Genomic DNA, 27,045 nt, shown 5'->3' with positions numbered 1-27,045 from the left:
AATACCTAGTAGTACAATTCCTGGGTTGTAGGGTAGCTCTATTTTTAATGTCTTGAGGAACCTCCATACTGTTTTCCAGAGTAGCTGCACCAGCTTGGATTCCTACCAACAGTGTAAGAGGGTTCCCCTTTCTCCACATCCTCACCAACAAATGTTGTTTCCTGTCTTGTTAATTTTGGGGATTCTAACTGGTGTAAGGTGGTATCTCAATGTGGGTTTTTTTTTTTTTAATTTCTTTTCAGCGTAACAGAATTCATTGTTTTTGCACCACACCCAGTGCTCCATGCAATACGTGCCCTCCTTAATACCCACCACCTGGCTCCCCCAACCTCCCACCCCCTGCCCCTTCATAACCCTCAGACTGTTTTTCAGAGTCCATAGTCTCTTTTGATTTGAATTTCCTTGATGGCTAATGATGATGAACATTTTTTCATGTGTCTGTTAGCTATTTGTATGTCTTCATTGAAGTGTCTGTTCATGTGTTCTGCCCATTTCTTGACTGGGTTATTTGTGTTTTGGGTGTTGACTTTGAGAAGTTCTTTATAGATCTTAGACGCCATCTGTTTGTAGTGTCATTTACAAATATCTTCTCCCATTCTGCAGCCTGCCTCTTAGTTTTGGTAACTGTTTCCTTTGCTGTGCAGAATCTTTTTATCTTGATGAAGTCCCAAAAGTTCATGTTTGCTTTTGTTTCCCTTGCCTTTGGAGATATGTCTTGAAAGAAGCTGCTGTGGCTTATGTCAGAGAGGTTACTGCCTATGTTCTCCAGGATTTGGATGGATTTCCTGTGTCACATTGAGGTCTTTCATGAATTTTGAGTTTGTCTTTGTGTATGGTATAAGAGAATGGTGCACTTTCATTCTTCTGCATGTGTCTGTCCAATTTTCCGAGCACCATTTATTGAAGAGACTTCTTTTTTCCATTGGATATTTTTTCCTGATTTGTTGAAGATTAGTTGACCATTGAGTTGAGGGTCCATTTCTCTGGTCTCTGTTCTCTTCCACTGATCTATATGTCTGTTTTTGTGCCAATACTATGCTTTCTTGATGATCACAGCTTTGTAAGACAGCTCGTACATGTAATACAGCTTGTGATACTTCAAGCTTTTGTTTTCTTTTTCAACATTCCCCTGTCAATTCAGGGTCTTTTTGGGTTCCATCCAACTTTTAGGATTGTTTGTCCCAGTTCTTTGAAAAATGCCAATGGTACTTGAGATGGATGATATGGATGGCATTGAGAGTATAGATTGCTCTGGGCAGCACAGATATTTTAACAGTGTTTATTCTGCCAACCATGTGTATGGGATATTTTTCCATCTGTTTGTGTCTTCCTCAATTTCTTTCCTTCTTTTCTATCAGCTTGTCTTCTAGATCACTAATTCTCTCTTCTGCCTCATTTACCCTAGCTGTTAGAGTATCCAATTTAGACTGCGTCTCATTCATAGCAATTTTTTCTATGGCCTGATTAGATCTCATTATGCTCTTAGAGATTCTATATTTTCACTAATCCTTCTTTCAATCCTAGCTATTGTTATCATGATTGCGAACCTGAATTCTCTCTCTGACACTTTGCTTATATCCATATCCATTAGTTCTGTGGTAGATTACATTGTCTCTGGTTATTTTCTTTGTTGAGAGTTTCTCCTCCTAGTCATTCTGTTGGGGGATGGTTGAGTGAAGGAGTAGAGTCCAAAATATCAACCATGACCCAGGCAAGGTGTACCCTAGCTAAATCCAGAGCAATGAGAAGCCATCACTGAAAAAACAAATCCAGAATGAAACACAAGAATAAAATCTATTAAATTAAAAAATTTTTAAAAGAGGGGATTAGGGAAGGGGCGCTATAATCTTTCAGTGTGGACAAAGCAGGGTGTTTCAGTTGTTCCTGTGTGTATTTTGGTTCATGTGTTAGAGAACACTATTTCCCAAAATTAAAAGGAAAGTAAAACTTTTATATATATATGAAAGTAAAACTTTTATATACATATATATGTATACATATATATGAAAGTAAAAGTATATGTATATATATATCTCATATATAAAAATAAAACTTTTAGATATGTATATAGAATAATTTTATATATATACATATGTATGTGTGTGTGTGTGTGTGTGTGTATATATATATATATATATATCCTTATAATTTTATGTATATATATTACATATATATCTAAAATTGAAGAGTAAAGAAAGGACTACAAAAGAGCATATGCCTATAAAAACATACAGGTGTGAAAAAATACAAGTTAAAAAGCTACTATGAATTACAAGTTGATATAATAAACATCTAACTGAAACAAGAAAAAGGTAAAAAGAATAAAACAGAGGAAAAGCATAAGAGAAAGAAAACAAAGAAAAAGAGAATTAAATGTGAAAAATAAAGAAGCTGTGAGGCAACACCTGGAGCTCACCATACTATTTTCCCCTGTTGTTGGGATTTTACAGTCTTATGGGGTCTGTAAGGTTGTTGTCCTCTTGTTCTTCCAGCCTGTTCTGGGGAAGGAGTATGGTGCGATGTTTCTCAGGCAACCCTGTGTGGGTGGAGTTACCCTGCCCCCTGTCAGGGAATGGGCTCAGTGGAAACTAGTCTTCTTGTGCTTTTGTTCTGTGGCAGTTTTTTGTGCTTCTCCTGAGGGGTAGAGCAAAAATGACCACACCCAAACTTCTGGCCTGGTGCAGAAAATTCACAGTCTGCACTCTTTAATAAACCCTCCAGGGCAAACAGTCTCCTTTTCTGTATGCGCCATTGAAAACCACAGCCTCCCCTCCAGTGACTCAGAGGTTGTCCCGGGGACCCAGGCCTGGCGCTGACCTTTGTGCTTCTAAAACCGTGAGCAACTGCGAGCTCACCCTCTCACCCACAGCCCCTGGATCATGTGTGAGCACTGCTCTAAAACCCTTTCCCAGCCTCTACAGCTCTGTGAGTTTTTGCCTGGTTGTGGGCCCAGGCTCCTGATTTTTTTCAGGCTGCTCAAGAGAAGAGTAGTTCTCAACCAAGCTGGCTTGCAGTTTATGGTGATCTGAGCTGAGAAACCATTCCTGGACTCACTGACCATAAGCTGCTTCCTGGCTCCACTGCTCGTTGCCAGTTCAGGAAGCCCCTTTGGCTCTGAGGCTTCTATCCCGAGACCACAATGCTCTCCTAGAATTCTGCCTGTTCCTTTCCAGATCTCCTTTCCAAGAGGGATGTCACTCCTTAGAGCAGATTTCTAAAGGTTCTGATTTTGTGCTCTGGTGTTATATCACTTACCATGCACCAGCTTATGGTGCCTCCCTCCCCCTTCTGTTTATCTTCTGATACCTCCTTACAGATTTGTGACTCTGCACTTCCTACCTTGCAAAAAACAGTGCTTATCTGCTTGTAAAGATCCAAATATAAATTCTTACACCTCAGACTGATTTCATGGGTGTTCAGAATAGTTTGGTAGATATCCAGCTAAATTCAGGGGACCAGTTGAAATGGGGTCCCATACTCCACCATCTTGCCTCCTCTATTTTTGTTATTCCAAAGCAACATGCAACTGTAGTTCTGTTATCTTCTCTGATCCAGTAAGAAAGAAGACTAAAGGAATTTCCAAGTTTATTTTTTCTAAAATTCTCTTCTTATTCTAGTTTTATTAGGTCATGATTAGAGAATATGGCCCGTGTATTTGTTTACTAGTGCTGCTATAACAAAGTACCACTAACGAGAGAGCAAATAAAGTCACATTATGAGGGCCTAGGGGTTAGGATATCAACATAGGAATGGGGTAAGACACAACCTAACCCATAGTAGTTGTACACGATGCTTTCTGAAATGGAAGTTTTCTGTGGCACCTGGCCCTGTCAGTCAGTGGAGCATGCAACTCTTGATCTCAGGACTGTGAGTTTTAGCTCCACATTGGGTGTAGAGATTACTTAAAAACAAAATCTTTAAAATGGAGAATTTCTTTGTAATCTGATACATGATACCTTCTCATAAATATTTCTTTGATAACCTATAACAGTGATATTATTGTTGTTAGTAGTAGTAATAGTAAAAACATTATTTTTCAGAGCAGTTTAAGGTTCACAGAAATATTGAGTTGAAAGTGTAGAGAGTTTCCTTATACCCCACACCCCCTATGCACACAGCCTCCCTCACTATCAACATCCTATGCCGGAGTGGTAGGTTTGTAACAATTGACAAACTTACACTGACATGTCATTATCACTCAAAGTCCACAGTTTTCATTAGGATTCACTCTTGGTGTTGTACATTCATGACAAATATATAGTGACATGCCTCTACCATTGTGGTATACAGAATCGTGTCACTGCCCTAAAACTTCCCTGTGTTCCGTCTACTCATCTCTCCCTCCCACCAGTCCTTGGAAGCCACCAATCTTTAACTATCTCCATAGTTTTTCTTTTTCCAGAATGTCATATAGTTGGGGTCATATGGTATATAGTCTTTACAGGTTGGCTTCTTGCACTTAGTAATATGCATTTAAGTTTCTTCCATATCTTTTCATGGCTTGATAGCTCATTTCTTTTTAATCTGAATAATAATATTCCATTGTCTGGATGTACCACAGGTGATTTATCTGTTCACCTACTGAAGGACATATCAGTTGGTTCCATGTTTTTCGCAGCTATGAATAAAGCTGCTCATAACATCTGTGTGCGGTGTTTTATATAGACAAGTTTTCAACTCACTTGGTAAGTACCAAGGGGTGTGATGGATGGATCTTATGGTAAGGTTATGTTTACTTTTGTAAGAAACGGCCAAACTGTCTTCCAAAGCAGTTGCGCCATTTTGCATTCTCATCAACGATTAATGGGAATTCCTTTTGCTCCATATCCTCTCCAGCATTTGGTATTGTCAGCTTTTTGGATTTTGGCCATTTTAATAAGTGTGTAGTGTTGTTTTAATTTGCAATCTCTAATAATATATTTGAGCATCTTTACATATCTCATTTGCCATCTGTTTATCTTCTTTGATGAGGTGTGTGTACAGATATTTGGCCCATTTTTTAATTGGGTTGTTTATTTTCTTATTGTTGAGCTCTTTGTGTATTTTGGATAACAGTCCTTTATCAGATACATCTTTTGCAAATATTTATCTCCCAAGCAGTTATTTTCTTTTTAACAAGAATGGTGGAATGGAATTAGTATCATGATCACTTAGAGACCTGTGGCGTCTGGGTGGCTCAGTCGGTTAAGCATCTGACTCTTGGTTTCAGCTCAGGTCATGATCTCATATGTTGTGGGATGGAGCCCTGTGTTGGACTCTGCACTCAGTGGGGAGTCTGCTTGAAGATTCTCTCCCTCTGCCCCTTCCCACATTTGTGCTTCCTCTTTCTCTAAAATGAATAAGTAAATCTTCAAAAAAAATCACTTATAGAGCTTTCACTATATTTGGAGCTTTAATGATATATAGAACTTTAACTATATAGGGAGGATGCAAGTATCCCACTCCAAACCTACTAAACCAAAATCTTCACAGGTTCACCTGGGCACATGCAGTTTTATGAGCTTGGAGGCAAGGGAGCAATGGAAACGGAGGGACTGGGTGGGTAGAGAAGCCCAGGACTGGGCAGTTGACAAGGTGGGGAGGGAACTGTCAGGACTGACTCCCAGATTCTTGGCTTCAAAAAATGGTTTCAAGGAGAGGTTGTTTACTGAAATGGAGAACCTGGAGGAGGAGCACATCTGGGGAAAGATTTAGTTTGATTTTGAATATGTTGTATTTGAGAGGCTGTTAGATATCCAAGTAAGGATGCTGAACAGTCAGAGGAATCACAAATGGATCCAGATCCCAGACACATTTAGAGGATGTTGTTTCTGGAGATGGCATTTGAAGAGGTGGGCCAGGGTGAGATCAGCTGAGGAGATAGTGTGTGTTGAAGGAAAGAGAAGATGGCCTCATTTAACTTAATCACCTCTTTAAAGACCCTGTCTCCAAATACAGTCAGATCTGAGGTACTGGTTACGACTTCAACATAATGAATTTTGAGGGGACACAATTCTGCCCATGGCAGGCAATGAGGCACAGTGAGCCCTGGGACTGAGGGCACTAAGCACTTGGGGTGCAAGTGCCCAGAATTCTGGCCTCAAGATGGACATGTGGAGGGTGGTGGAGCTTGTACCTCCCCCTCAGCACCTGGCAGCCCCCTGACCCCTTGTCCACTCTTCTCTACAGGCTCGCTGATTGGCCAGAGACTCTCAGACCATCCTGATGTGCGGAAAATTGGGTTCACAGGTTCCACAGAGGTGGGAAAACACATCATGAAGAGGTAGGTGGTTGAAGGTACCTCTGATCACAGTGTTGGGATGTGGACAGTGCTGTGGGTGAGCTTTACGCAGGTTGTGACTCTGTGTCTGGGTTTCTGACCAGCTCTTGGTGAGGCTGGTGCAGCTGCTCTGTGGAGCACACTCAGACCAGGGGACTGCTGAAGACTCAGTGAAATTTGGGGCCACCAGCACAAGTGTGACAGAGCTGCTCTGTACTGAGATGTGCTTCAAGTGTAAAAGGTCCACCAGATTTTGAAAACTTAGTATACAAAGTGCCTTGTTAATAACTTCTTATATTGATTGCAAGTTGAAATGATATTTTTTATTAATTGGGTTAAATAAAATATGTTAGAATTAATTTCATTGGTTTCTTTTTAGTTTTCTTTTAAAACTAAAATTTAATTTAGTTTTTTAGTGGCTACAAAAGAATTGTCATTACATATGTGGCTGGTATTTGAGGTGTTTGCTCTACTCTATCGGACAGCTCTGTTCTAGAACATCCTCTCATCTCTTACTCCTTGGACTTGCCTCAGGCAGCTGGGGTTGTGTTCCTGGCTCTGTCACTAATTCATGATAATGACTAGGGCCTAGCCCTGACCCTTCCAGGCCTCAGTTTCCCCATCAGTTTAGCAAAGGTAGTTTTCATGCTCCGTGGTACTGGTCTGTGTAGCTGATGAGCTTGGAGAGGGCTGGACCACCACATAGTACCTTGTAACCCTGGCATCCTCAAGACAACCACGGGATGCCTGAGCCCCACCCCACTGAAGCTGAATTCTAGGGGGTAGATTTCAGGCATCTGTACTTGAGTGAAAAGTACAAATAGAGAGGAGCTGGGGCTTTTGTTGGGCATATTGCCGCTTTTCTCTGAGCTCATGTGACCACCCTCCTCTGTCTCTGTTGCAAGACTCATGCTTGAGATCTCCCGGGGCAGTCCAGCTATGACATGAAAATTCCATGAGGAGAAAGGCTTCTCTCGTGTTAAAACAACATCTCCTTGTAGCCCCCAGTGCAGAGCAGTGTTCCTTCTCCCTGGACTCTTCTGCAGCCTCTGACCCTGCTCTCTATGAGCCCGTCTATGCACCACAAGATGGGATTCTCACTTCTTGGCCCCACACCCGCTCTGTGAGCCAGGGTGCATCCTGGACCCTGAGTGGTGCCATGCTTGATCACAACAGCTTTACATGATGAGATCCTCTTCTGGGTCAGGAGCCATGGCCAGTGTGGCTGGTAGAGTGTCTTTAGGGTCAGTAGAGGCTGATGTTACAGCCTGTGAGGAGGCCAGATGGAGCTGTACTGCTTCATTTTGAGTGCAGGAGAGCAAACCTCAACATTGAAGAGAGGGAGGCTGGCTGTGGTGCAGGACTGTTGGACACAGTGGGAGGGTAGCTGCAAGCAGCCACAGTGGCTTATTTACCTATCATTATTCAAAAGCTAGCTGGTCTCCCCAGTGCTGTATAGGCATGTGTGCTAAGGCCAGAGAGGGCTCAGTAAATGTCAGGTCTGAGGACTGCAGGGCAGGAGGTTTGGGACATCCTGTCAATGTGGGACTGCCATCTTCTGGGGACTTTTCAAGCCTGCTGTGGCTGGTGCCTGAGATGGAAGCCCTCTTCCTGGGTCAGTCCTGAGTGAAGAGCATGCCCACCCCCCGACCCTGTGCCATGCCTATTTTTCCCTGGCCCAGTCCTTTGGGTGTCCCTTGAGAGGACAGTATCAGTGAGTCCACTTTGTGTCCACCATGTAGCATGCACAGGATTCCCGGCTTCTCTCTGTTTGCACCTGTCACTGAAAATCTGAGGTGCTGGAGTCCCTGCGTCATGGCAGCTGCCCCAATTGGGGAAGGGTTCTGTGTTTGGTTTATTCATTGGATGTTTACCAAACACCGCTGCTTGACCAGACAAATGCCTGCCTGCCCTGGTGGGACTTAAGCTTTGATGGGTAGGGTTGGACACAAATAAAACATGCAGCATAGCACAACAGGCACAGAGCACAGGGGCATGCCATTTATAGGGGGCAGTCAGGCAGGTACCCCATCAAGGGACGGAGCAGAGCCCAGAAGGAAGTGAAGAATGAGCTTTGAGGATACCTGAAGGAGGAGTGATCCAGAGAGGGCTGTGTGAGCAAAGGCCCTGCGGTGGGTGTGGGCCTGGGTGTGGAAGAGGAGGAAGGCAGCACTGTGGCAAGGGGAGGAAGTTAGGGAGAGCTGATGAGCATGGGAGTGGGGAGAAACTCCTTCTGACCCCCTGCTTGTTTTTTGAGCAAAGCATGTTTTGCAGCTTCCCTTGGCCCCTCCACCTGGAACCCCCATGTCTCAGTCTCCCAAGGACCCAGCCCTACCCTACCAATCTCTGTCCCTTTCAGCTGCGCTCTGAGTAACGTGAAGAAGGTGTCCCTGGAGCTGGGAGGGAAGTCGCCCCTCATCATCTTTGCTGACTGTGACCTCAGCAAGGCTGTGCAGATGGTGAGAGCCTGCCTGAGGGGTGGAGGTGGGGCACCCATCTCTGATTCTACAGTCAAACTCACACATTTGGCCTAGACTGGCAGGAAGGGACCTAGGGGACAAGGAATGACATATGCCTTCCAGGAAACAAATTTCTCAAGAAGTTTCATAACTATCAGAATTACTGAGATCAGCTTCACAGAATGATAAATGTAAGCCACAGTTCCATCTGTTCTGAAATCAGCATGACAACTTTTCATTTTTCCCGTGTCCACTTGCCCAGCTCCTCCACTGACTCACTGGGCAGCCTCAGGCAAGTTACTCAATGTTTCTGGGCTTCGTGTTCTCACCTGTATCATAGGGAGAATACACCTATGGTTATTACAGGGATTCAACAAGCTATGAAGTCTGAAGGGCTAAGAAGATGTGGCGGGTGCTGTGTGTCAGTGGTTCTTTTGTTCATGTTGTCATTGTCATTGTTATGCCTTGGTCCCCCTTTCTTTCTTTTTTTTTTTTTTTAAAGATTTTATTTATTTATTTGACAGAGAGAGATCACAAGTAGATGGAGAGGAAGGCAGAGAGAGAGAGAGAGAGAGAGAGGGAAGCAGATTTCTTGCTGAGCAGAGAGCCCGATGTGGGACTCGATCCCAGGACCCTGAGATCATGACCTGAGCTGAAGGCAGCGGCTTAACCCACTGAGCCACCCAGGCGCCCCCTTGGTCCCCCTTTCCACACCTGTGGGAACAAGTCAGTTCAACCAGGTGTCCAAATATGCCTCATTCCCTCTAAGTCTCGCTGTGCCTTAGAGGACAATATGATGCCCCGCATAGACATAAAAGGGAGTGCAGCTTCAGGTAGGGAAACTGAGAGAGGCAAGTCCTTTTCCAAAGGGTCTTGGCACCAGTGCCAAGGCCATTACTTCAGGGCCAAAGGCCCAGGCCATGTTATTGGGCAGTGCAATCCCAGCTGCCAGGAGAGCCAAGCTCTCGCTCCTCCCTTGTCCCCACAGCCCCCCGCCCACCAAACAGGGCTTCCAGGTCCAAAATGCAGGCTCCCTTGAGCCTCTGAGGACACTTATTCTGGACGGCTGCCAGGAGTTCTCTCAGGCCTAGGCTGGCACCCAGTCCCTCCCAAGACGGGGGGCTGTCTGCCTGCCTTTGCCTGTGTCTGCTGCCTGCTCCAAGCTAACAGACTCTCCAGGCTCAGCCCCAAGAGTGTGGACTCTGACTCCTCCTGTATCACCCCAGGGAGTACACCTGCATACAGGGTCTCCTCTCCACTCCCTCTTGTCCTCCACTCTTTGTAATGTGAACACAGGTGTCCCCCCAGGGGATGGGACTCATTTCTTCTCTTGAAGTGACTAAAGAATGAGTAGAGCCTGTATGTCCATTGCTGGCTGGGCCTGGGCTGCCATCCCATTGGAGACTGGAGACACACATTCCTACCCTTCCCTATAAGGTGGTGGTAACTGGGCGTGGATAGGTGGGATGTGGGAGGCTGGCACCCCAAGAGCAGTTGTGAGCCAGCATCCTTATCCATTCTCCAAAGGGGATGAGCTCCGTCTTCTTCAACAAGGGGGAAAACTGCATTGCAGCAGGACGGCTTTTTGTAGAGGACTCGATCCATGACGAGTTTGTACAGAAGGTGGTAAGTTCTGCTGCAGAGTCTTCACTGTGACGGCCACCTGTGCTTCAGGGGTAGTGGGCAGGGAGGCGGGGCTGGACCAGGTGGAGTCGGGCACTGTCCTTCTGAATCAGGAAACCCTCAGGCAAAACTGTATCCTTTTTCACATGTTTTTATTATTTCAGCAAGAAATGGTAACTCTGCAGCTCACACTGACATAACCAAAAAGGGCCTGTCCTATGTCAGTTCCCGAACAGTGAACCCTAAGCCAGGGATTGAGGTGCATGTGGCTCACTGTGGGTGAGCTGTCAGGGGAAGCCTGGGAGGTGGGAGGGACCAGGAGAGGACAGAGACAGGTCTGGTCTCAAAGTGACATCTAGCCCTAGCCTGGCCCACAGATAGAAGCTCTGGAGCACAAATGATACCTCTTAGGTGTACCCCTGGGGTCAAGGGGCCAGGCATTTGTCCCCTGTCAACAGTTGCTGGCTGTGAGTGTTCATGGGCTCACTCACATGTTCATGGGCTGGGACCTGGGACCAGCAGCTGTGAGAGGTGGGTGGGTACCAAAGAGGGTGGGGTGTGACACTCACAGCCTCTCCTACATTCTTACAAGACAGGAACAAAGGGGAGATTATTCTGCCCCACTGACTCTGTTGGAAAAAGCTGTGGGGGAGGATGCTGATTGGTGTCACTGGGTCCCAGGTCCATCCCTGGTTCATTCAGTGATTGTAGAGCCTACAGAGCTCCAGTTGGCTAAGCTTCAGCCAAGAATCCTTCCCCACATCCTGGCAAGCAGTGTCTGATCCCAGCGGATATGAGAGAAGATGTTGGAACACAGCCCCTACGTGCTGGTGTAAAAAACTGTATTTAGGAAGCCAGGGGAAAAGACAGAGCAGGACTGGGACAAGGCGAGGCAGCTGTGAGGAAGGAGTTCTGGGGAGGGTCTTGGATAACGAATCAAAATATTCGTGAGGAAAGAAACAGGGTTTCTAGAAGGGAGTGTAATAGCTTTTGCCACTTGGTGGCTTGGGCTAACAGCCATTCATGCAGTCATGGTCTTGTGGGTGGGCACTGTGGGCACCAGCCTAGGTTCGCCTGAGCTTGCTCATTCATCTGCTGTCGGCGGGGGCGCTTGGTGGCTGCGTTGGGATGGCTCATCTTTGTCCCTGCAGTCCTTCATCCTGTAGTGTGTGCTCAGACACATGCAGGGACAATGGTAGGACTCCTAGGAGTGAGAACAGGAGTGTAAAGATTTCTTGGGACCTCTCAAGGTTGCTTCTGCCACATTCTGCCTGCCCAAACAAGTTACAAGTTAGCTCAGATTCAAACCTATCTCCATGAGAAGTGAATACAATGCATAACCCACTGTAGTTTGGGAGCCGGGCAGCCTGGCTGAGCGAGTCCTTTGCTGAGACAGGGCCCAGTATAGGACTAGCTGAATCTGGGGCATGGGTGGGGAGTCATGATGGAGGGCCTATGAGGGGGCAGCTCACTGAAAGGATATAGTTGTGGAGAACATAGCTGGGCAAGCCCCGGCCCCCTCCAGGTCTGCAAAGGATTCATGAAACCCCCACAGGGTGAGGATAGGGGTCAGAATCCCAGGAGAACTGTCAGGGGAGTTTCAGCTCCCAAATATGGGAAGTGAGAGGCACATCCAGGATACTCAGCATTATTACTCTTGGCATCCTAGGGATGGAGTTGGGGGTAGGGGAGAGTTGGTGGCCAGGTGGGAACAGAGAAGAGGAGCACAGCAGGGATAGGGACTCTCTTCAGCACAGAAGAGCTAAGGGGTCCTTGGTGAGAGGGTAGGGGCTGGTCCTTGGGGGCTTGAGTGTCTTCTGATTAGGCCTGGCTGGGGGATATAGAGCCTGAATGGAGGGGTGAAGTAGCCCTGGCCTCAGAGGAGGCAGCCAGTCAAGCCTGACCTTGAGGCACCTACAGTGAGGGTGGAGATGACCTTGTTGATCTTAAGAAACTGAGGAAGAAGCCTGGAGAGAGGTGGCAAAAACAGGAGGGGTGAACCCCAGCCAGGGGTCCAGAAGGTTTGATGTCTACCTCCCACTGGTAGGGCCATCTAAGTTCTTTTCCATAGCACAGCATCCCGTATCCAGTGGCTTTTCTGACTCTCTGCATCCAGCCCCAGAATCCATCAGATACTATGTAGCACATCTTTTATAGAGTCTAAAACCCATGTCTCCAAGGGGCAAAGCCTAGACCTACATTTAGGCTGGCTGAGGCAACAGGGAAGCCTTTCCAGAGGAGGGGACCTTGAAGCTGGGCTTTGAAGCAGGAAGTTGTGGGAGCAGGAGTGGATGGACTCAAGGCCCAGACCTTTCCACCTAGTCTCTTCCTCTGCACTGTGGCAGGACATGTATCTCCCTGCCCCACCCCCACTCCATATTCTGGAGGTCCCAGACAAGTGATCTCTCAGCTTCTCAGCCTATGAAGCTGAGTGCAGGACCACTATAGGGACACACTCTTTGCTGACCCATGTCTGGGCCTCACCCTATCCCTGGACACCTCTCTTCTCTCAGCCTGTCTGATGCTAGGTTTGGGTCTCCTTGTACATTAGAGGCATTTGGGGTTTCAGCCTTGAAGGCAGATCTGGAACCAGAATTGAGACTGTCCTGAGGGTGTGTAGACTTTCTTCAGGGCCCAGTGGCTGGTCACCAAACATGCAAACCTGGTAGGCGGGTCAGGTTGGGAATATCAACAGAAACCATGGTACCTGACCAGGACCTGACTGGGAGGACTCTCCACAGGTAGAAGAGGTAAGGAAGATGAAGATTGGCAACCCTCTAGACCGGGACACCAACCATGGGCCGCAGAACCACCAAGCCCACCTGCAGAAGCTGGTAGAGTACTGCCAGCATGGTGTGGAGGAAGGGGCCACGCTGGTCTGTGGTGGGAGACAAGTTTCTCGGCCAGGTCAGTCAGAGCACTTCTGGCTTACTGGGGTGAACTGGAGGGCAGGTAGCATGGCCTCTGGTCTCCTGCCCCACTCTAACTGCAGGTGTCTGAACTCCACAAACTCTATGGTTAGGCTCCCAGACCTCAGGGCTTATTTGGGACGTTGGCTGTGGTGTCCTTGGCTATTTGGACCCCAGCCAGACCAGGTGTTATATTGGCAAGGTGAAGACACCAGTTCTAAAATCTAGTCAGTGCTGGTTTAGTAGGGGACTTTGATTTGCCTTAAATATCTCTGCATCCTTGAAATTCTTTCCTCCTGTGGATTCCATGGCACTGGCTTCCATAGCTTTCTGTCTTTGCTGTTACTTCTCAGTGGTCACTTTTCGCTGAACCTCCATTTTCACCTGTGCCTTGAATGGAGGTATAGCCCCAGGTATATCCTGAACTTGGAGCACTTCTCATGGCAGACCCTTTCCCTGGAGGGTCTCACTCCCTGCAGTGGCTCACACTCTCCCAAGTACCTGCCTCCAGGCTCCTCCATCCAGAATTCCTGATCACCTAGACACCTCCACCGGCATGTCCGCAGGCCCTTGAGACTGAACAGGTACCAAATTCATCACGTTATCTGAGTGTCCTGACCCAGATATACACTTGCCTCTCTAGAATCTTCCATCTTGTCAAGTCACAGGAGCCAGAGGAGCAGGGGCTGTGGCATGGACTGTTCGAGCTGCTTCCTTGTCAGACTGCCCACCACATGAGGACAGGCCCAATGTCTGGCTTCTACACCATTAGGTCCTTCATGCCTGCACTGAGACTCACACCAAATCTGAGTTAATCTGATGGAGGGAACGAGGGAAGGAAACAATGAATTCTAGATTCCTCTATTTTTCTGACTCCTACTTTAAATTAATTGCTTCATTCCCTTAAATTAAAAATCTTTCTTCCTCCCCTGCATCCCTGCTGCCATACTGCCGACTCTGCAGCTTGTTTTGCCTGCAGCAACATGCCTGCTTCCTGAGGACCCTCTTGTACTGCGCTAACCCTTTACTCATGGTAGCTGCCGGAAGTCTGATTATGTCTCGCCCAATGCTGAAGCAACTTCTGCAGTGACCCATCCTCCTGCAGCAGCAAGCTCAAACTCCTCACTTCATGTGCAGGGTCTTCCATAGTCTGTTGCTAACTGGCCTGCCCATGACCCTTGCTACAGCCACATTTTACTCTCTCTGAGTACATCTCACGTTTCCCCACTCCCTGGGCTTCTGCTGCTCCTCTGATTAACAAACCTCTCCCCATTTCCTCAGCAGCTGGTGAATTCATCAACCAGCTCAAATAACATCCAGGCGCAGACCATAGGTACTCCTGTGTCACAGATGCTTCCTGGCACCTCATGCAGTGACAGTTTTATAGCCATTGATGGCCACCCTTTCCCAGCTGTCAGTACACTAGAGTTCAGGGTCTGATGGGAGAGAGTAAAATGAAGGCATGTTTGCAGGACAGTTCTGACGGTGCATCACCCAGAAACCAGGACACTGGGGAGCAACTGTCACCACCTCCTGGCCTGAGGGCCAAGAGGAGGAAATAGAATTCCTGGAAGCTGGTGGGGGGCAGAGCTGTGAGGTACAAACTCAGTTGGTTGTCAGAGGGTAGGGGAGCCTCATGTGGGCCGAGTCCAGAAGGGCAGAGAAGAGTACAGAAAGAACAGGAAACGGACAGAGCCCAGCCAATGCAGAGCCTCCCACACCTGGTGGGCAGCCCTCGTTTGCATTCTGAGAGCATATAGGCCATACCACATGAGTCAATAGGTGTTCATACCGAATGTAGCTTTGAAAAACTAATTAACGTTAAAACATAATTTTTTAATGTATGAAAAGTATGGAATATTTTATTAAGTTGCTTTTAAGGTTAATTTTTTAGAAATTAGAAAGAGATTAGATTAGATTAGAAATTAGATTAGATTAATCTGATCTAGATCTAATCTAATCTAGATCAGATTAATCTGATTAGAATAGATTATTCTAATCTAGATCTAATCTAATTGATTAACTAGTTAATCTAGTTAATCAATTAGATTAGAAATTAGAGAAATTTTCAAGTCTCTCAATTTTCCTTTACTCAGGCTAAATTATATCTCAGTCCAGTAGAGTCTCAGGGTCCTGGGGCTCCCTGTCTAGAAGAGAAATAGAGGAAACATTTCTTTCTTTTTTTTTTTTTTTCAGTGTTCCAAGAGTCATTGTTTATGCACCACATCCAGTGCTCCATGCAATACATGCCCTCCTTAATACCCACCACCAGTTCACCCATCCCCCATCTCCCTCCCCTCCAAAACCCTCAGTTTGCTTCTCAGAGTCCACACTCTCTCATGCTTCATCGCCCCCTCCAATTTCCCCCAGTTCACTTTTCCTTTTCTTCTCCTAATGTCCTCCATGTTATTCCCTATGCTCCACAAGCGAGTGAAACCATATGATAATTTACTTTCTCTGTTTGACTTATTTTGCTCAGTATAATCTCCAGTCTCATCCATGTTGATACAAAAGTTGGGTATTCATCCTTTCTGATTAGGCGTAATATTCCATTGTATATATGGGCCATATCTGCTTTATCCATTCATCTGTTGAAGAGCATCTTGGCTCTTACCACAGTTTGGTGATTATGGCCATTGCTGCTACGAACACTGGAGTACATATGACCCTTCTTTTCACTACATCTGTATCTTTGGGGTAAATACCCAGTAGTGCAATTACAGGGCCATAGAACATGTCTCCAAAGGCAAAGGAGACAAAAGCAAAAATGAACGTTTGGTACCTCATCAAAATAAAAAGCATCTGCACAAAAAAGGAAATAGTCAACAAAACAAAGAGGCAACCCACGGAATGGGAAAAGATATTTGCAAATGACACTACAGACAAAGGGCTGATATCCAAGACCTATAAAGAACTTCTCAAACTCAACACCCAAAAAACATAATCACGTCAAAAAATGGGCAGAAGATATGAACAGACACTTCTCCAATGAAGACATACAAATGGCTGACAGACACATGAAAAAATGTTCATCATCATTAGCCATCAGGGAAATTCAAATCAAAACCACATTGAGATACCACCTTATGCCAGTTAGAATGGCCAAAATTAACAAGACAGTAAACAAGTGCTGGAGAGGATGTGGAGAAAGGGGAACCCTCTTACACTGTTGGCAGGAATGCAAGTTGGTGCAACCACTTTGGAAAAGTATGGAGATTCCTTAGGAAACTAAAAATAGAGGAAGCATTTCTGCTGTCAGAACTGGTTCCATCGACAACCAGGGCCTGTAGGAGCAGCAGTCTTTATGGGAGGAGGTGGAAGGCATATGTTGACAGGAGAACAGGAGAGTGTTCCTGGCTGAGAGCACTCACCCCCTGCACCTGGGGCATCAGCACCTGCACGGACGGTCCAGGAAGCAGGGAGACAGTACTGAGGGGTCCTGGCCATCAGAACCCATGTCCAAGGCTCCCCACTCTGCCCAGCTCAATCTACTCCATAGGGACTGATGGAGAGCCATCGGCACTAGGTTAAGAATCGCCACTCTCTCAGACCAACACTGAGCTGCCCATCTTCCTTAGCAGCATTTACTTGAAAGGGTTGTGAGGATCCTGGGAACTCATAAGTCTGGGGCGGGAAAGCCACCCACCATCTGTAGCAGCCACCACACAGGTGTCACAACCTGCAAGATGTGTGCATGGTGGCTTTTCGGGCCCAGGCCTGGCTGGGGAGAGGTCTGCCCGCCTGCAGACCATGGACTTCTGTCTCCCCCTAGGTTTCTTCTTCGAGCCGACTATTTTCACAGACGTGGAGGACCACATGTTCATAGCCAAGGAGGAGTCCTTTGGACCCATTATGATCATCTCTCGATTTGCTGATGGGTAGGGAGTCCTGCTTATGTCTCTTGAGAGCCTGATCCTCTCCCATGCCTTCCTGGTGTCCTTGTTTGAGCTTTGTGGAGGGGAATGCAGAAAAGGAATGCAGATAGGGTGGGGGCTGTGGATGCAGCATAGCTTCCTGTGGAGTCTGTCTCAAGTGCTGAAGTTAGGAGAGCCCCAGGGGACCAGCCAGGCTGGGTCCTACTGAGAGTGTCTTCCTTGTCTCTTTGATGCCTCACACAGCATGCTGGGTTCTGTTCTTATCCACTGCTGCATAATAAACCACCCCAAGCCCCAATGGCTTAGGGTAGCAAATTACTTAATTCACTTGCAAGTCTTCAGTTTGGTCAGGGTTCCATGTGGCTGGCCACCTCTGCTCTGTGCCATGTCAGGGCAGCCAGAGAGACCCTCAGAGAGGCCAGGTGGAAGATACAAGCCTCCTCAAGAGCCATCAGTTGGCCTCAAAAAGCCCTGAACCTCACTTCCACCTGTCCTGTTGGTCTAGCTGAGGCCAGATCTGGCCCAAAGGGAGAAGAACTGGACTGGCCATAATTGTTCTACCACAGGCCCTTTTCCTGATTATCATTTTTCAGAACAGCACCTTTCAGCAGATTGCAGAATGGCATCTCCTCCTTGATATACTATCCTTCCAACTGTCAAAAAATTATAAAAGTTTTCTTTACTTGCTGATTGTATTAGAATGAGATACTTTTCTCCCATCTACCGAGCATTGTGCCCAGTCTTCAAGCCTATGATGTCTGTGGATGCCCCCAGTGTAGCTGCCCAAGGAAGGCCTTTCAATGTGTGGGGGTTCCCAGCCTGCCCCACTCCCTGGGCTCCCATCCCCCTGTCTACACAGTGAGGGAATCCCCCTTGATAACCAGAAGGGACTGACTCTGCTCTGCCTCCTCTCTCATTCTTTTCTCTTTGCTTGGCTGGTGTGTCTCCTCCACACTTTCTGTAGGCCCAGTGCATTTGCTTAGACGGTCCTATGTGGTGGGGAGCTTGGAGTGGGCTGCCCCCCCCAACCAGGAGTATGGAGTACAGGTCTTTCTGTGTTCCATGCCCATTGTGGCCCCATGACCCTCCTCACAGAGTTCTTTGTGGGTTTTCCCTGCAGCGACGTGGACACTGTGCTGTCTCGAGCCAATGCCACAGAGTTTGGCCTGGCCTCTGGCATCTTCACCAGGGACATCAACAAGGCCTTGTATGTCAGTGACAAGCTGGAGGCAGGCACCGTGTTTGTCAACACATACAACAAGACTGACGTTGCCGCTCCCTTTGGAGGGTTCAAGCAGTCCGGCTTTGGCAAAGACCTCGGTAACCTAATCCTGAACATCTGTTAAGGCTCCTTGGTGCCAGGCCCTGTCCTGGGGGCCAGGCTACATGCTGACAACTGGGAGGGAACAGTGGATAATTAAGGCAGTAAGCAAGATCCTGCTAGGAAGTGAGGAGTGTAGGAAGTGGACGAGACAGAATGATCTGGCAGGAAGACCGGGAGGGTAATTTTAGTAGGGACCAGGGTGGGCCTCTCCAAGAAGGTGGTGCCTGTGCTGAGGTACTGGCTGGAGGAGGCAGTAGGAAGACCTGAGGGTATGTATTCCTGGCAGAGAGGACAGCAGGTCCTGAGAGAACCAGCTTTGTGGTCTAGGAGCTGCAGACAGGGGCCTGAGTGCAAGGATGGGGAAGTCTAGAGGGGAAGAGGCTGGGGAGGCAGGCAGGGGGCCAGAGAGCAGGGCCCTGGGGGCCATAGTCAGATCCTCATCCACAGAAAGAGGAGAAACCATGGAGGCTGAGTGTGGAGCCCAGTGGGGCAGTGTGAGTCCCCAGTGCAGAGACACTCTCATCCAGGTAGCCAAGCACAAGCCCCACCTGGCCTGCCAGGGGAGGTGGAGGTCCGGTCTAGCACTCCTCTTTCCCCAAGCTGTAGTGTGATTTAGGATGAGTGCTGCTCTCCCCATCCTGCCACCATGGAATCCAGCAGTTGAGGACTGACACCAGCTGGGGATCCCAGCTCTGATGCCCAGCAGTGGTGGTGGGAGCAGGGGAGGGCAGGGTCTGGGAGAGCAGCTGTCTCTCAGAGCCTTCATCCCTGAACCCAACTCAGGATCCTCAGGGAGGTTTGAGCAGAGGCTTGACCATAGAGAGGTTGCTATTTCATTTTCTAAGCTTACACCATCCTTTACACCCTGCAGAAAACCCCAAGGAGGCTTGTGAAAGCAGCCCCAGCAACACTCTCCCCCAAAGTCTGACACTGTACACTGTGCACACAGAGGTGGGACTCACACTCAGACACATGCACATACATGATGTTGGACAGGGGGCCAGAGAGCAGGGCCTGTCTGCCCTGTCTGCCACCGCTTCCCACCCCTGCTTCTTGGTTCCTCAATGGGAATCTACAAGGGCCACTGTTATTCAGGAGGCTGGGGTGTCAAGTCCCCAGGATCTGATCTCTGTCACTTATGGCCCTGCCCCTGAGGTGCTTCCGCTCATCCTCTCTGCTGCCAGCTCGTCCTGTGTCCTGTGCACATAAACCAGGCATCCCCAGTAACCCATCAGGGTTTGGGCCAGAGACCTCAGCAGGTCCTGGCTGATGAAGCGTGGCTCTTGGAGCCAACCTTAGCAGGTGGGGGAGATGTCAGGCAACTGCAGGCCCCACATTTTGTTTGTGGGGCCAAAGCCAACAGCTGCAGAACAGCCAAATTCTGGGTGCCTATGACTCCCTTTCCCAGTAGGAGCATGACCTGGAATTAGGTGGGGGGCAGCAGTGGGGACAGACAATGCGCACCAGAGAGCCTCGACTGCCCTCAGGGTGATCGGGCTGCCATTCCTCTAGAGGAGCTAGAGCAGGGAAGTTTCTGGAACAGTTGCCCCCAGTTAGTCTGTATTCCGATGCCTGCAGTGGAATCCTTACCACCCCACAACTGATGCCGGACCTGCTAGCGCCTTGGTTTCTCTTTTGTAACTGGGGCTGACCCCACACGGTTGCTGCAGGGATGTGTAAGATAAAAAGGCTGCAGTGCTCACAACAAGGTGAGGCCAGCCCTAGGGGCCGCTGTGAGGATGACCTTTCCCCACAGTATGTGCTGTCTTGCAGGAGAGGCGGCCTTGAATGAGTACCTGCGGGTCAAGACTATTACTTTTGAGTACTGAAGAAAGGTCTCCTGCAAGAAAGCCCCCCTCTCCACGATGCGTCCTTGCCCTCTACAACCTGGCCTGAACTGGGCCTGCCTTCGCAGGGGGAAGCCAAGGCTGCTTCCCTGGAGTTCCCGGCCTTTCACCTCTCCTGAGCATGTAGCACTTCCACAGGAAATGCTGGTGGAAGCCTCCTGCCTGTACCCCTGTCCTCGCTGGAACATCCCCACCCCTGTCTGATCACAGAGACCTTTGACTGGTTGAGAAAGTGGCCCCAGAGTGAATAAAAGTTCTGGCCAGTGACAATCCTGTGTCTCTCATTCCATCTGTGGGTGCTCCTGAGTGGCCCTGCCAGTCCAGGCACTCTTGTGGAGGAAGGTTTCCTGGGGAGAGGTGTACCTTTGAAACATGGGTGTGCATCAGCTAGGAGGAAGCTAGGCATGGGAGACATCTGTGGGGTCACTCCTGGGAAATGCAGAGCAGAGGAAGCAGGAAGGGCAGCAGAAGCCTCCCACTGCGATTTAGCTCTGTCTTCCTGGCACTGTGCTGCCCCAGGCTGGCCTTTCAGAGCTGGGAGAAAGTTCCATCTTTCCCTCTATTGTGTCTTCTGTGACTCTCTGTGGATTTCCCCTTGGCCCCAGCATCCTGCTCTCTCTTTTTCCTCTCACCCTGAAGGACTATGGGCGCCCCCCTTCTTCACCCCCATGCCCTAGGTCCCAAACATTACACCTCCACTTACCTGCTATTGCCTCAGTTTACCCCAAATGGCACTCTCTGCTTGACATTTCAACACCCCAGCCCACCTGGCTCTGCCCCTTTGGACTCCACATATTAATTTTCTAGAGGGTCTCACAGATCACAGAGAAACTTTATGTTTCCCAGTGTAATAGGATATGATAAAAGATACAGATGAGCAGCCAGATGATGACATGCATAGGGTGAAGTCTGGCAGGGTCCTGAGCACAGGAGTCTCTGTACCTGTGGAGTCGGGGTGGGTGTTGATGTCTTTGCCAACCTGGAAGCTCTCCAAACCCGATACTACTGGGATTTTTATGGACTATTCCTCACATATTCATGAGCAATCATTAATCCCATTTCTAGCCCCTCTCTTCTCTCTGGAGAGGGTTTGAAGGTGGGGGCTGAAAATGCCAAGCTTCTGATCATGGCTTCATCTTTCTGGTGACCAGTTGCCACGTAGAAACCCAACCAATCACCTCAATAGAATAAAAGATGCTCTTAGTGCTCTTCTTGTTTAGGAATTTACAAAAGTTCTGGAAGCCCTCTGTCAAATATGGGGTCAGAGACAAATATTAGTGTTCTTACCACTTAGGAAATGACAAGGATTTCAGGAGATCTGTGCCAGGAACGAAGGACAGAGACTGAAATGCATTTTCTATTGCCTCATAGTAATAAGAGTGACACTATTAGTTTACCCATTTTCTTTTTTTTTTACCCATTTTCTTTATCCCCTTCTTTCTTGAGTTCTAGAACCCCAAGTTTTACATGGGCACATGACTGACCTGAAGAAAGAGAGAATTCCCAACCTCCTTTGCAGCTAGGTAGTGGTCATGGGACTGAGCCTAGCAGACAGAATGTGGATGGAAGTGATTACCTGCCCCTCCAGCTCCCTTTTTTCCTCCCTTTGGGATGGCTGGAAGCAGACCCAGGAGACAGGGTGGTGGGCATTTTCCGACCATGCAGATACGGCAACACCTGTGGAGGGGTGAGCAGCACACAGTGGCAGACACCTAAATCCCCAGCATCCTGGAGGTGCATATCCACCAAGGTGACTGGTACATGGGGGAAATAAACTTGTCTTGTGATTTTTTTAAGTTTTTTTTTTTTTAATTTGACAGAGTGATCACAAGTAGGCAGAGAGGCAGGTAGAGAGAAGGAAGCAGGTTCCCTGCAGAACAGAGAGCCTGATGCGGGGCTCGATCCCAGGACCCTGAGATCATGACCTAAGCCGAAGGCAGAGGATTAACCCACTGAGCCACCCAGGCACCCCTCTTCTTGTGATTTTTAATGCACTTATCTTTTCCATGTTAACTGAAGAGTTAAAGCATTTTAGACATATAATAAACAAAACAAAAATTTCATGAGCAAACTGGGCAAAGAGGAGTGTGGCAGAAGGATAAAATCAGGAATGCGCTTGGTATCAAAACTGCATGCTGTGAAATTTTATGCCGTTTTGAAGTTGAACCACTATTTAGCTCAGAGTTTTCTAGCCAACAAGAGTGTGAGAGAACTGGAACTCACAGTGTCCATATGAGAGAAGAAACCAACTAGTTTTTTTGGAGTACAGAAAGAAACCCATCTTGTGAGTTCTAAACACACACACACACACACACACACACACACACAACTTTTTATCATGACCATTGCCTTATACTATTTTATAGTAGGACTGCAAACTTCTGTATCTTACGATTTTCCCCAAGGTAGGCGGAGCACATGTTGACCCACTGGCAGCCCAAGCGACCAACATGGTGGCATGGTTGGAACACTATATATTCCTCCAACAGTGGGGTGTGGTAGGGAGGAGGATGGACCCTAAAGCCCAGTTATGTTCTCTGTTGATCTGACTTGATCTAAACATAATGAGCCAGAGGAAAGAGAGTTCACCAGAAGCCATTTCAGACAGAGCCTTGCATTTCTTCAGAAGAAATGTTCTGATGAGGCAAAAAGGGGCTGATGGGGATATTCAGGATCAGAAGATGACCACAGGCTTGCTCTATGTAATACAGGGAAGAGGACTTTGAAATATGTGTAGGGAGGAGGTGGACCTGGTAAATGCTACAGGGGGAAGATGGGGAGAGTGACCCCCCAGTGGCTGAGGCAAATGGTCTTTGGGGGATATGTGGGAGTGTGTGGTGGAAACTTCTTTCCCTTCTCCCTCCAAGCTCATCAATCAACTCACTATTCCCTGTGTTTTCCTGTGAACTGCTCTTCTTGGGCAAACCTCAAGGAAGAGACGGTTTGTGTACCCAAGGAGACATAGGCAGAGGAGAGTACAGGAGCAAAGAATGTTCCAGAAAACAACCGGTTATGTAAGTACACACTTAGGTACATGGTTGGGTTGCACATTCATCAGTAATCCTTCAATAGCACTGCTTCTCCCAAGGGAATGTGTAAGGCACATTGGGCAGTGAGTCCCTGGAGGGCACTCTAACCACAATCCCAATGTCATTGGGTCCTCTGAGCTGGGCCAAGAAGTGAATTTCCCTTATAAACTGCATTTCAAATGGGTAAAGGAGTTTAACAATAAAGACATGAGGATGCACATTACTCTACAAAGAGCATCAAATGGAAACCCTTCCTTCCATAGAGTAAGCAGTCATGCCCAGATTACATGCATGAGGTCAGTTCACTTAGAAACACAGTCTTGGTACATAGTAGGCATTTGATAAGTACCTAGGAATGAATGACTTGATAATTTTTCTCATACTGTCCTTAGATGAGTTACTAAACTTCCTTTGTGCTTCAATTCCCTTATCCATAAAATGTCACAGTGTTTTGAAAATTGTCTAACACTCAGTGAGAACAAGATAAATATTTAACTTTCATATGATTCATGGAGTGGATTAGATAAGTTTCAAGGTCTAGTTTATATTAAAGTTGTTATTTGTTCATTGAACAAATGTTGAGTGCCTACTATAAAAAATGAGGACAGAATGCACAGCTTGTTTACTTCATGACTCCCAGTGCTTAGGACAGGCTTCATGTATTTATTGAAATAGGTTGTTATTGACCAAATGAATAAAGCTCTATGCTCATCATTCTAAATTCTAGAATTTATCTTCTAGAAAAATTCTTTTTTTCTACAATTCTTTTAAGAAGCAGTAAAGACCTGACAGATTTGTTTACTTTTGGAAAACCATGGAAGAGCCAACTCTTACAATTACCTCTGTATCATTCAGGAGTGGCTAGTTTAACAACTCAGTGAGCTTGTTTCTTACTTATGGTCTGTGTCCATTGTAGGGGCCTGGTTAGCCAGAGGAACTTACTTGTAAAACCCTGATATAGGGGCGGGCCAGGCTGGATGGAGACATCCAATCAGTGGGGTGTGCATATATTTACTGTGGTGAGTTGAAATCCCATGGGCCACCTGTGTGTGGGCTGGGCTCAACCACCTCTATGAAGGTTAGTCTATGAGGCTGGGCGGGGGGAGTAGTAGGAAGAGTTAGATAGCCATTAGAATAGCCCTTAGAATAGCTGTCAGAGTAGCTGTTGGGAGCCGTTAGGGTAGTCATTGGAGTGATAGTCGTTGGGAGCCGTTAGAATAGCCATCATAGTGATAGTAGTCCGGAACAGAGCCGCGGTACCGCTGTGAGCGGCCTGCCGCCCCGAGCCAGGAACTGCCTCGCCTGAGCGGCGTCATTCCAGGAAGTGGCCTCGTCGGTGTTCGGCCTTGTTGACGAGTGGCCTTGGCCGGAGCAGCCTCGTCTTGGGAGCGGTCTTGTCGGCGTGTGGCCTCATCCTGAGCGGCCTTGTCTGGAGTGGCCTCGTCTGGAGCGGCCTCGTCCGGAGTGGCCTTGTCCAGAGCAGCCTCGTCCGGAGCGGCCTCATCCAGAGTGGCCTCATTGGGAGCAGCCTTGTCGGGGACATCATCGTCACCTCTCGTTCCTTTGATCACGGACCCTAACAGCCTCTTCATAAAAGACAGCCCCTACCAGTCGGTTTGGTTTCTGATGCTTGGCGAGAAATAAAGCTTTGCTTGACTTTTGCTTTGCATCAGTCTCGTTCCTTTCATCACTGACCCTAACATTGGGGACTCATCTGAGATCAAACAATGAGAACTGAGCCAGCATCAGAATTTCTGGGAAAAGCCTCTGGAGGTATTGGAATCTTGTCTGTCTGTCTGGTTGTGGAGCTCCAGGGTATAGCCCACCAGGGAGAAGCTTGATGCGGCCATGCTCCCCAGGGCTGGAGTGGATGCGGGGATGCCCCATCCCTCTGCTGGTAGATTGATAGGGCGTTCGAGTCCCCCTGGGCAGTCAGGGGGTTCAAGTCCCCCTAGACGGTTGGGGGGTTCAAGTCCCCCTGGGCGGTTGAGGGGTTCGAGTCCCCCTAGATGGTCGGGGGGTTCGAGTCCCCCTAGGCGGTCACCAGGGACCGAGAAAATCCCCACCAGCAGCAGGTTCTGGGTAAGGACCGCTGGGTCTACGGTTGTCTTTGTGTTGTCTTTTTGTTGTCTGTTGTGTTGTTTGTTGTGCTTGAAGGAATGGGGCAAGCAGAGAGTAAGGGGACTCTGACTTTCATCTCTCTGTTCCTCATAATAGATGTGGGGCTTCTCCCTCACTCATTTCATGTTGAAGGCTATAACTGAAGCCAACTGGGGTTAGTCTAACTCGGGACAGAGACTTTAAGGAATATTCCCAAGCAGCTGCTGAAACTCCCTTTGTGTCGGGGAATTCCTTGCCTTCTCTGGCCCGACATGGACTGCCTAGCCCCTCCCCCTTGCTGGCGGGAAAGCATGGCATCTGAAGTGGAATGGGCCCAGGTGGAACGTGAGGTCTGTTAGCAAAGAGATGATTGAACTGATGGTTGATTGTCTCAGGGTTTTAATGGGTAATTGTTAAAGTAGCTTTCTGAGTCTTTGGTAACCTGAAGCTTTGAAGTTTTGCTTGGATGACAAATGGGATGAAGTGCTAGGGCGCTGGTTGCTGGAACTAGGTTTGTGCTTTTGACATCTGTTGGTAAACATGTTTTGTGCTTAACTGCTATTGCAACAGTTCACATTTGGTTAATATTTAGTCTTCACTAGAGATTGAGATGTTTCTGAGAAAATGTAAATGGTTTTCTTTATCCACCCAGAATTGTAAATGAGATCTCTTTGACTCATAAGGCTTTTCCCTTATATGCAGTTACTCAGGAAGTACTGCTAAATCAATGATAAACCTTGAGTTACATTTGGGTAAATGCTGTAACTACTCCAGATGTTCTATACATTTCCTAAAGTTTTAATGTTTTGATAAGGGTCATCATTTGACATTTAACCATATCTATTATGAGTTTTTTGTCATTTGTAATTGTTTTAATTCTCTTGTAAGATAAATTCCGCCTTAAAGGAAATTCATATGGGAGACTTTCAGAACAAATACTGGTCTTTGATATGTTGAAATCCTGGAACTGAATTTCCAGGAGTAAAAGTTGCTCTTGGACTAAACCAGAATTAGTACGGTGACTCAAGGTAAGAATGAGTCTTCAGGAGCATTCCTAGAAAGGCTAATTGAAGCCTATAAAATGTATAGCCCAATCGACCCTGAGGCACCCGAAAATCAGAGGGCAATGAATCTTGCGTTTGTCAGTCAGTCAGCCCCAGATATAAGGAGGAAACTTCAGAAAATCGAAGGATTTGAAGGGAAGAATCTGACTGAGTTAGTGGGAATAGCAGAAAAGGTGTTTAACAACAGGGATGCACAAGAGGATGAAAAACAGACAAAAAAACTGGTTAAGGTTTTGGCATTACATGAGGTGGGGAGGAGATGGGTAGGGGATAGTAAATGGAAGGAAAAGCCTAAGCACAGAGAAGGCAGGCGGGAAGACTTAGATTCAGATCAGTGCGCTTACTGTAAGGAAAAAGGACATTGGGCCAGGGAGTGCCCCAAAAGGAAGACAGCAATGCTGGCCACCAGAGACTGAAAGGGCTATGGTTTGGAGCCCCTCCCCGAACCTCGGGTAAAAGTTGAAGTGGAGGGGAAATCAGTTGATTTTTTTGGTGGACACGGGAGCCCAATTTTCATCATTACTTAAACCTATGGGAAAACTATCTGGAGAGGAAG

General features: G+C 47.5%; 1 protein-coding gene across 3 annotated transcripts in view; it reads left to right on the top strand.

Annotated features, from left to right (window-relative positions):
- ALDH1L1 (aldehyde dehydrogenase 1 family member L1) overlaps positions 1-20,566 on the top strand; it is a 143,124-nt gene extending 122,558 nt beyond the window's left edge. For all 3 annotated transcript variants that reach the window (XM_047742624.1, XM_047742606.1, XM_047742615.1), the window contains 7 exons: positions 6,169-6,262; positions 8,619-8,718; positions 10,246-10,344; positions 13,083-13,248; positions 17,023-17,128; positions 18,246-18,445; positions 20,223-20,566. In XM_047742624.1, the coding sequence (XP_047598580.1) occupies positions 6,169-6,262; positions 8,619-8,718; positions 10,246-10,344; positions 13,083-13,248; positions 17,023-17,128; positions 18,246-18,445; positions 20,223-20,278 (821 nt within the window). In that variant the 3' untranslated portion in view covers positions 20,279-20,566. The remainder of the gene's footprint in view (positions 1-6,168; positions 6,263-8,618; positions 8,719-10,245; positions 10,345-13,082; positions 13,249-17,022; positions 17,129-18,245; positions 18,446-20,222) is intronic.
- The last annotated feature ends 6,479 nt before the right edge of the window (positions 20,567-27,045 follow it).

The sequence above is a fragment of the Lutra lutra genome, chromosome 1, assembly GCF_902655055.1.
Source record: "Lutra lutra chromosome 1, mLutLut1.2, whole genome shotgun sequence".
Classification (NCBI taxonomy): domain Eukaryota; kingdom Metazoa; phylum Chordata; class Mammalia; order Carnivora; family Mustelidae; genus Lutra; species Lutra lutra.
The sequence above is the reverse complement of the archived record's forward strand: the minus strand, read 5'-3'. Positions and strand labels throughout refer to the sequence as shown.